This window comes from Rosa rugosa, chromosome 2, assembly GCF_958449725.1.
Source record: "Rosa rugosa chromosome 2, drRosRugo1.1, whole genome shotgun sequence".
In the NCBI taxonomy this organism is placed as follows: Eukaryota; Viridiplantae; Streptophyta; class Magnoliopsida; order Rosales; family Rosaceae; genus Rosa; species Rosa rugosa.
In genome coordinates, this window is record NC_084821.1 from 50,958,358 (window position 1) to 50,969,145 (window position 10,788).

The following is a 10,788-nucleotide window of genomic DNA, read 5'->3' on the forward strand; positions in this document are numbered from 1 at the left end:
ACACCAACAGGTTGTTAGATTGTTGGAACTTTGATTTAGTTTTGGAAATTGCTTTTTGGTTTGAAATGTTGAACAGTTGGAGCAAATTGTTGATGTTTGAATGTTTGATAGTTGATCTGCAGGTTTGACAGTGTTAATGTTATTTGTCTAGTTGAGAACTTGAGATGTTGATGTCATGAACAGGTTATTTGAAATGTTCATTACTTGATTTAGTGAACAGATTATAGTTGTTTATTTTGTTGATATTTTGATAGTAATGGTTACTCATTTTAGGACAGCTAAATTTGTCGACTTTGGTCGAAAATGTGCGAAAAAATAGAAAGTTGAACACAACCGAAACCGATCTGCACCGCACCGCAAAACGGTGTAACCGAAGTAAGCGGTGTAGGTTTTTAAAATGCCGTTGCGGTTTTAAATATAGCACAACCGAATGAAGCGATTCGGTTGCGGTTTTGGCCTAACACCGAACCGCGCCCACCCCTAAAAAAAAAAAAAAAAAAAAAAAAAAAGAGGATTATGGGTTGCGGTGTTTTTCAACCCAACCAAAGGAGAATTTTCAAAGATGAGATGAATTTGGCATTGGTTGTGAGTTTCGAAATGGATTCTAACTTCAGTTTGGTGTTTTTTCTTAAATTAAAAACTGATCCCTACATCAATATTGCCGGTTCGGTGCAGTTTTAAACAATAAAATAAGTTTTGTAGTTCAAATTAGTTTAGATTCCTTCTTTTGTTGCGGCCTTGTGCCTTCTTTTGTTTCATCCCTTCGACCAAAAAAAAAAAAAAAAAATTAGTTTAGATTCAGTTCAAATGATATATGATTATTAATTTTTCGATATAGTTTCACTGTTATGGGTAGGTCACCACTTCGGTTTGATGATTTACATTTCTATTGCGATTTTTTTTTTGTTTTTTTTGTTTTTTGTTGTTGTTGCCTTCAATGTTAAAAACAGGCATCCAAATGGGAGAGGTTTAATGCAGCCGTCTAAACAGGGAGGAGACTTGATTGCTAGAGTTGCATAATGCCTGTGTTGGCCATGTCCTATATGGTCCCTCGTCTACACCTTACATGCTCTATATGTGGATCATATATAATGTTAAGCTACCTGACAAGGAAAGGAATACAATGTTACAGATTTTAGTCATTTTATAGGCCCTTTCCTTGAGAACTATAGGACCAATAATACTCCCTAGCCTGGTCTCCCCAAGGTCTGAAACCTATCGAGTACTCTACATATATGTCTACCTAATTCAACCAATACATTAAATGATTTGTATGATTCATGTTGTGAAGGGACCATTGCAACAAGAAAAAAAATAAAAAATTGTTGTGAAGGGACAAGACCTCTCTAGAGTCCAGACTATTGAGTAACCATTTTTACTACAGAAGTTATAGATCGATGACACCCTCATGGAGTTTCGAGTTATGCTACTTGGTCCTTTGATCCCTCGTTTCCTAAAATTCTACCGACACCCTTTCAAGGACACGAGTGTACTGTACGTAGGGAGAATGATCGTTTCGTGATCGAGGAAGCCTCAATCTGCATTTCAATAGCTAGCTAGAGATGGAATGCAATGGTGATATTCATGAAACTGAAGGGAACAGGCCGGGTGAAACAAACTACAACAAATAGGCCATCCCATGATACCTTCGGAGCTGAATTATTCTACAGATATATATCCTTTTAGTGAGGATGCGTCAATCTGCTCAACATCTCTCATATACTTCTTGGCTCGTCGGACATTAAAAATAAGCCGGAAATCATTTTTAAAACCTGAACAAGGCATGAAAATAACCCTAATACATATTTTACATTTCAATTCCTAAAATTTACATCTGTGATGCGTTAATTGGTGAACCCAATGCAGAAATCAATGAAAGATCAGAGCATCTTAACCACGCAGAAACCATAAGGATAAGGAGCTAGGGTGGTCCAAACAACATTGAACAATGTCCATATAAGTCCCTTTCTGTTCTTAAACCATGATCTCAGAACCATACGTGCAATACTAATTAAGGCAACCAAATTATGACAAAAATCTTCTGCATGATAACTAATAATTAAGCTGGATCATGCAGGCAGATTCAGTAACCAGCCACTATTCTTCTTCCTATACAACAAACAAAAACATACCTCTCAAACTTTTCCCAGAAATAGACCACAGCAAATAAGCATATTACTAACCATCATCATTACCTTGTCAAATACGTAACACAAACCATAGGAGAAGAGTCATTACATACTTCACTTAAATAGAAATTTAGGTCCACTGCGACCTGATATAGATAGACTGGGTTCGTCACTTTCAAAGCAGCGACTTTAGGTTATAGATAATACGTACTGAAATACCGAAACTGACCCTGATACTGATTCCAGAGACGCCACAAATGGCAGTCTCGACGACTCTGAACCACCCTCCTTTTAGTACGTCCACATGCAATCGGCCTCGGTTGGACCCACAGCCCTGGGCTCTTCGGCAGCGGCGCCACGCCAGTTTCCGAGTGAGCTCCAGTCGCCGAGGTCGAAGGAGCCACCGGCGCCGGAGTAGGGCTGGTGGGGCTGCAGTCCCTGCGGGAAGAAGAAGGGCAGCTGGAGATTTTCCTGGAGAGACCTGAGGCTCGGAAAGTCCGAGAGGCCGCCGAAGCCGCCAGACAAGTGGAGCGAAGTCTGCGGCTGCGGCGGCGGAGCGAGGTCCAAGGAAGTCATGAGATGGTTGAAAGTGCCGGTGTTGGCGGAGTCGCTGTTGGTGGAGAAACAGGACACGTGCTCCCTCGGGGTACGGTTGTCGTGGGAGCAGCTGTCATGGTCGGTGAGGGAAGCATTGCCGTTGGAGAAAGGGACGGTTGGGTAGTAAGGGGAGGAGTCGAAAAGTGGTGGCAGTGAGACAGAGGAGGAAGAAGGCGAGCTGGGCTCGGCTGGGTACCCGCTGGACCCAATCATTCGGGTCTTCTTGGATTCGGGTCCATTGCTCTTCTTGGCCTTCTGGAATACCCTCGAAATGACCCACTCTTCCTGCATTTTTGGGATCATGAGACAATGTGGTGACAAAATCGGGTTTTTTAATTCAAATTATCAATGTTTGGTTACCCAGAAAAAAAGAAATTGACATAATGTGTTGCACATTTTTAACTAGGTTAAGAAATAATTACATGCAATGAAGTAGAGTGCAAAAGAGAATGTCACGCAGTTTGTATTGTACTGGAATTAGCTAGAGCTTAAAGTAGTATTAATGTGGAGGAACATAATGGAATGGACATGGCAGGAAACTGGTGTATGCATTATTTATGCTGAAAATTTATGCGTTTGCAGGTTGTGTATGGTAATAATGTACAAGGCATTAACTGAGAACGATATGCTTAGTACATAGCTTTTTTTGAGAAGTCGATGAAAGCTTAAATTAAATTGATGAATCAGGAGGGTACTCTGTGAGTCTGTGACTATGAATAATATCATGAGATATATGGACCTACTCTCATCAACCACCATCAACGAATTTTACCTAACTATATACATTGATGGTTAATATATATTCATTATATTGTTCTGAAGTTTAATTAATGTGCATGATAAAAAAGTTTGGAACATTATGTGCATGTGCATTTGACTGAGGGAGAATTATTACGCACCTGGGAGTTCCTGGGGAGGTAATTGTAAGCAAATCGGCCTTCAAGGCGGTACTCATGCATGACCCAGTTACTTTTCACACCCTTGGGAGCTCGGCCGCGGTAAAAAACCAAAGTCTTCTTCATCCCAAGAAGGGAACAAGTCTTGGAGCTGTAAATCTCTCGGTCTTTCCCTGTGGCTTTCCAGTACCCGGCTTCAGTGGCACGGTTGGTGCGAAGGCCAGTCGGGTATTTCCTGTCGCGGAGGCTGAAGAAGTACCACTCTTTCTCCCCCATCTTTGCTTTCTCTGATAAACCGGACACATCGATGAATTTGTTTACAAAAAAGTCAAATGAAAAAGTGTTGAGATATTACATAGGGAAGATGGTCAAATGTAAACTGTTACTACCAGGGAGCTGCCATGGCTCGCACTTGTTGAGGTCAACTTCGGCTATGGCGCGACAAGTGAAGTTGGAGTCCATGACCTTTTTGAGGAGGTAGTAGCTGATGAGTTCCTCGTCGGAAGGGTGGAAGCGAAACCCCGGCGGCAGTTGGTTGTCGTGGAGGTGAACACCGTTTAGCTGATCAAGATGGCGACCGAGGTTCATGAGATCCATGGCAAGGAAGCAAATCAGAAAGGGATTCAAGGGTTTTTGGTTTGGAGAAAATAAACCTAGAAGAATGCAAATTGAGAGTGCGGGCAAGGTGTTGGATGAAAGTTGTGGCTGGGGTGGGGAGGGAGGGAGAGTGTGTTTATGTAGAAGCAGGTGAGGTTTGGTTTTTAGAGTGGAAGGGGAAGAGTGTGGGATGGGTTTTTCATAGGGAGTTGATGAATGTGAGTGACAAGGGGGAAAAAGGCAAGGAGGGATAGATATAATAATAATAGGGCATGAGATGAGAGATTGGAAAATAAGGCTGGAAAAATCTCCCTGTGCTTTCTCTGCTCTGTCCTTTTCTGTTCTCTCCTCTGAAACCTCCCTGCCACCTCCCTTATCATATCCATCACAATCTCTCTCTCTCTATGATATAGAGAGAGAGAGAGAGAGAGAGAGAGAGGAGTGGGGCTCTGCTGTGTGATGGGGAGGTACTCTGTTTTGAGTATGCGTGAGAAAGTGTGCAGGTATTCCTCTGTCAGTGAAGAAAATGAAAGAGTGGGAACAGAAAGTAGTTTCTGTGAGGGAGAAGGAGAGCCCCTTTGAGAGAGAGAGAGAGAGAGAGATTTTCATATATTGTTGTTTTTCACCATGAATCGATAAAGCTGTGGCCTATCCCTCATGTCAGCACAGCACAAGTAATCAATAATCGAATGGAGCCAATTTAATACCCACGCACCAAACTATCTTTCATTTTTCTTTTTTCTTTTCCCTGCCAAAAATTCTCATACCTTTTGCAAATTTCTCTGTGAGATTCGCTGATGATCAAAATCTCTGTTTCTTAATTTTTTCATGTCATGGTGTCCTAAAAGCAAGAAAAAGCCAGTTAACAAAGCTTACAGAGAAAGCATGCATGGTGATCTGCGTCTTCTTCTTGGGTTTCTGCGACTCATTTAGTGTCTTAATTATTCACTTCCTCTTTGTTTCTTTCAAGCTAGGTAAACAACTGCTGTAAATTAAATTTTAACACTGTTTCAGAATCACCCTTTTTCTGGTGTCACTTCGCATTTTCATGCTAGTTGATTAAGTACCACCACCCAGTATTTTTACCCATTAGACAAAAAGGTTAGGTGAAATACTTGGAGCATTACAAAACCAACAAACTGTTGCCATCATTTGGTCCATTTTCAGAGAGCTAAATTGGAAAAACCAAAGAGGCAAAGATTACATATCTGATCAATATCCCGTGTTTTTGAATTTTTTTTTATTTTTTTTTGTAAAAATCAGAGTGGGGTGAGATAGCTTCTGACCTCAGCCTTTTTACCATATTGACGCTAGATGCCCTACAGTGTAGCAAAGCAAATCTTGCTTGAAGTAGACATTTTCCCATCAAAAAGTGCGGAAGAGGGTAAAGGGAAAACTGAAAAGGGCTACAAATGGTTGTTGCAGTGCATTAAATATTTTGATTTTACACAACGAGCAGTGCCTTGGCCTTTCATGTAGTGTTGGATTCTAGCCCAGAGTCTGGATTCAAGTCGGTCGTTTAATCATGATGTGTTATATAATACTTTCAAGTATTAAAATCTTATAATTAAAGGTCGTTAGATTAATACTTTGTGTGACGCATGCTACAAATAATAATTTATTTAACAATTCAAAAATATCTTTAAAACATTATAGAACTTTCACAAATATAAAAATAGTTGAAACTCCAAAACAGAGGAACAATATAGAACTTTTGCATTTCATCAAACAGATGGTGCGTGGTGCATGGTGCATGGTGCATGGTGCATGGTGCATATGAAATAAGCCTATATGACCCGTTTGAAAACGGGGTTGGGAAAGTTCAACAGACGAAATGATGAATTAGAGCATGCATGAATCCATTCATCAATCCCATCCATCCAATCCATCAGTGTCACAATGGTGGTGGGTTTCGGAAGAGATTGACACAATGGGATTTTGACACATCGTGCTCGTTTTTTGAGAGACCCCAAAAACCAAAACAGGCTTTATATCTTAACATCAAATCTGCTCATCAATCTGCATGCAAAAGTCGTCTCCAGCACACAAATATTATTTATATTTGACAGATTGGACATGGCGTTTGGCTTTGTTGCAAATTTGAGGTGAAGTTGGAAATAGCTTTCCTTCTTCATATAACAACAGTGGCTTAACAGAAGAAAACAAGGAAATCCCAGGACGATATTCTCCCATTTTGGCCACCTCGATCATCTTCAGCCAGCTTTTGAGGTTTGCTTGCTTTGAAGGTTGGCTTGGGGAGTTGGGATTTTCACGGATTTGAAATGTCGAAGGGGCCGGCTTCAAATTCAGACGCTTTCGTCGCCGATTTGTGCTATTTGGGACCAAATCCCAAAGGATTTGGGAAACGACAAATTGGAAGAAGATTAATGTCACACAGGTGAAATGTTTGCGTGTGTGGACAAGTGGATTTGCAATTACTCAACTAGATGCCCCAGGTAACGGACCTGATCATGGTATTTATCCTAGAATAGAGTTTCCTGAGTTACCTCCTTATGGCCGAACGTTTGGTTCTAGACATCAAAGTTTCTAGGGCTAAGCGAACCTATACAGCTATACTTCTTTTTCAATATCCATCCGACATGTGTTGTTGGGTATGCTTATTGTGAGAAGGAGGATGCACATTTCATAATCCATATATATAAAAGGAGTACTCGGGTAACTGTGTTAGAGTAGACGTGCATGCAACCGGATTATTAGATTTTTAATCCGAAGCTTATCTAATGAATTGAAAGCAGGGCCATTTCGATATGAAACGAGTTACAAGACCAAAGGTGAAGTTTGAGGAGGTCTTCCAAACTTAACAGAGATTATGATGTATAAAGAGAGGATCAAAGGACCAAATAATTTTATTAACATCTATTTATTGAGTTTGAGGCAAAGACTAAAGCAACATAGATGAAAATTTTGAGGCATATGTATTTAAAGCTTAGGGAAGACTATTTATGTTGTCAAGTTTCTGATCCTTTCATCAGCCTTATTTTATTTTTTTGTATTTTTTTGTGAAGGGGGGAGGGGTTAACCATATAGTTATATGCTGAATTAGGAATATATGACGCCTCCCGGAGCCTTAAACATAATGCAGTCTTGGTTGGCTTAGCCAAGGGACGGCCTTGATTGAAAGATGATTTGTTCAGCAATAGACCAATGCCTTGGTTAGCCATTTAATGTGAAGGACTACCTTGAAAGTGCGAAATGAGATTATGCTAAAATCTCAAATGGTTAATTGCTATTAATTCTTTGGCCAAGAGAAAAGAAAATGTTGTAGCTATTACACTTCATGCTATATGAGCTTAACAATTGTCTTCTTTGTTTTGTATTGGTGGATGATAGCATTTGATGCTGCTCTCCAATTTTGATCTCATATTTTGAGATTCATTTCAAATAGTGGCGGAGCAACAAATATGTAACAATGGAGACATCCTACAGAAGTTTACTAAGGTAGTGGACTAGTGGTTGATCAGTGTTGCAAGATTTCTCTACTTCTGTAATTGGACGAAGACAATCTATTATTATTATTATTATTATTATTTTTTAATAAGGGCCGGTGCGGCTGCTCTCAAGCCTTCATTAATAAACCCACAGAATATATTGTGGGTGGGGGGAGAGGGGGGGGAGGGGGAGACATGGTGCCTAAACCCCATAATTAATAGAAAACAAAGTTTTCAAATTATTAAAGAAGTTCGAGCGAAAAACCCTTCGATTAATATGATATTCAACATACCCTAAATTTAAGAATAAAGATTAACCTCTTTGTGCTGTAAATAGGGTTTATATAGGATGATTTTGGGCTGCAGGGTAGGAGTTATTAAGTCACAATGATTATTTGAGGCCTATCTTTTGTTAGGCATCACAAGCCTAATTTCGTGTTAGGTGTTCGTTATAGAGATTGCATATTCAGTTTGTGGAGCTTGATCTTCAATGGATGCTTGTAATGGGTCACAATCACTAGAAGTCAACATGTAGGACTTAAAACAGAAGCTCTAGGGATTGTCGGAGACTCAATTTCATTCTTGACTTTCACTTAAACTACTTTAATTGTGGTCACAAACTCACAATGATGCTAACATGGTTCTTAAGGGTTAAATCGTGCATGTACAGCTAACACATATCAATCATGATCGTGGAGGCGAAACGAAGTAAGTGATGATAATAAAAGAGAAAATTAGATGTAAGAAATAAAGAAATTTTCTAATTTGTTAGGATTAAATATATATATATATATATATATACACACGGAGGCGTTCCAAAGAGGACGTCCGCACTTTCGCTAAAGTGCGGACGGTGCTGCTGCAGCTCGGCTCGGGGCGCGACAAAGCAACGGGGGTTGCCGGAAGGACACCAGGGGTCGGGCGGAGCCGTCTGCAGTCGGTGGAGTCACCGGCGACGTCGTTGGAGGGCTGCCCAGAAAACCTGCAGTTGCAGGTCGGGTTGCTGCCCAGAACCTGCAGTTGCAGGTCGGGTTGCTGCCCAGAACCTGCAACCCCGACCTCCTCCGATCTCGAACGCTGCCCAGAACAGTCCGAGATGCCTCCGGCCTCCCTCCTGCAAGCCGCGCGCTGCCGCCGCCGCCTGGAACGCCTCCGCTGCGTCGCCGTCCGCACTTTAGCGAAGTGCAGACGTCCGCTTCAGAACGGGCCTCTATATATATATATATTCTTTTAAAGTATACGAATAAAACAACTACTCCTTGACTATTTGCTATGCATGATATGCCATTCGACTAACTTGAACCATTTTGTTTTATGCAACCTCTACATTTGATGTATGCTCAAACTTTAGATGAGACCCAAGAACTAATAAAAGGATTTCAAACTAAAAGAAAAGAAATTACCCCAGAAAACCTATGTAGAAATGTAAAACTAATGAGAGATATTGTTTTTCTGCTTGATAAAACACGAACCATGTTTTCCATAAAGGACAGAATCAGACCGAACTGAACTGACCCAATTGGAATCCAACCGGAGACTTTTGAAAACCCAAAAGGAAAACACTTCTATCAGTCACTCACATTTTTGGGGACTTGGGAACCCAAGCCAAGCCAAGCTCAGTGCTTTTTCAAATTTTCTCCGGTTCCCGCAAAAGACAAACGGCGCGTGCATCGAGAGCGATCACCCTCTGCCTTGCGAATCGCGCGTGTGACGCGACCCTGAAATCATCCCTCCGCCGCCCTCCCACCAACGGCGTTTAATATATCTCCTCGGGGCCACCGCCACGCCACGCCACGCTCTGCTCCCCGCGTGATTCTGAGTACGCAACACCCCCACCACCACCGCCCTTCCTAGTTCCTCCTCCGCCTCTCTGCCTCTTCCTTTTCTATCAAGAAGCCCTGATTACAATAATCACGTGTGTCAGTCCCAATAATGCGACCCTATGATTCGTACGCGCTCCGGTCTCGACGCGTCAACGTCACAGCGCCCCCCCCCCCGGCGGGTCCCACCGTACGTGCATTTGCTTTGCCTAGCTTGGATTCCGTTTTATTTATTGCTTTACGGTTGGTGGGTCTTGGGCCGCCCCGAATAAATGGCAGTGGGACCGGGCCCGTCTTAGGGTCTTTGTACTCCACGTTATACTGTTGCATGTGCATGTGCATGTGCATGTCACTCGTGTCGGGTGAGAAAAATCGAATTCCATAAGGAATGTTATTCTCTATTTTGCATCTTCACTTGTGGATTAGAAAATGATGGTTGAAGCTTAGTGGTTAATTTCACTTGGAACTACCAAAAGCAACTAGTAATTAAGTGCTATCTTAATACAAAACAGAGCAGACATATATGAGAAAACGAAGTTTATTCTCGAGCGAGATTTTAACTTTCTATAATTTGAATAGAAAACATTAATTTTCAGGAATGTTTTCAACGATTAAAATGTCATGGAACGATGCATAATACCCCCTCTAGTAGAACTGTAGAATACCCCCTCTGATTAGAACTTCATGTTGTATAAATCCAGATCAGATAAACTCTCCATCATTGCAGTGATTCTCTAAAATGAAAAAAGCTTTTTGAATCAAAACTGACGCTATGTTTGATTAGAAATCGATTTGAAAGGTCAATGTGAATTGATTTAACCCAACCACGTTAATCAAATTGAGTAATCACTCATTGCCCAAGAAATAAATATACTAATCAATTGATAGGAAACTATCAACTGATTCATGACCATTTTCGTTTTACTTTTAATTGATTTTGGGTCAGATCGATTAAAGCATCAAGCCGATTCAGCCACTGTTTCGCGTTTGAATGAAAATAGATTCTTTCACATAATTATCAATTATTCTTGCCAAAGTAATCCAACTTCTAACTAATCTGAAGTTGTGTCTTTTCTTTTACTTTTTAAGGATTTATGTTGGGTTGGTGGTCAAATGGGCCTGATAGAACTGATTATTTGGTTGGGTTCACCATGGCTTGAGGTGGTCGGTTTTTGCATGGTTCCGGCCTTCCTATCACGTTATTAATAATTTTTGCATGACTTGACATATAAAAACTTAAAGAAAAATAAAATGGAGAATTTCATAAATAGTAATTCAATTATGACTCATTCGACACTTT

The 10,788-nt window shown here is 40.9% G+C and overlaps 1 protein-coding gene across 1 annotated transcript; it reads right to left on the reverse strand.

Annotated features, from left to right (window-relative positions):
• Positions 1 to 2,000: 2,000 nt before the first annotated feature.
• On the reverse strand, positions 2,001 to 4,944 carry LOC133732810 (protein CUP-SHAPED COTYLEDON 1-like). Its single transcript, XM_062160401.1, has 3 exons — positions 4,012 to 4,944; positions 3,626 to 3,909; positions 2,001 to 3,011 (listed from the first exon to the last, which is right to left on the reverse strand). The coding sequence occupies exons 1-3, from the start codon at positions 4,217 to 4,219 to the stop codon at positions 2,421 to 2,423; spliced, it is 1,083 nt and encodes a 360-aa protein (XP_062016385.1). The 5' UTR covers positions 4,220 to 4,944; the 3' UTR covers positions 2,001 to 2,420.
• Positions 4,945 to 10,788: the final 5,844 nt, after the last annotated feature.

Coding starts and splice junctions, on each gene's coding strand:
- LOC133732810 (XM_062160401.1), bottom strand. CDS start 4,219: ATGGATCTCATGAACCTCGGTCGCCATCTTGATCAGCTAAACGGTGTT. Junction 3,910..4,011: donor CGAGCCATGGCAGCTCCCTG/GTAGTAACAGTT, acceptor CCGGTTTATCAG/AGAAAGCAAAGATGGGGGAG. Junction 3,012..3,625: donor ACCTCCCCAGGAACTCCCAG/GTGCGTAATAAT, acceptor CCAAAAATGCAG/GAAGAGTGGGTCATTTCGAG.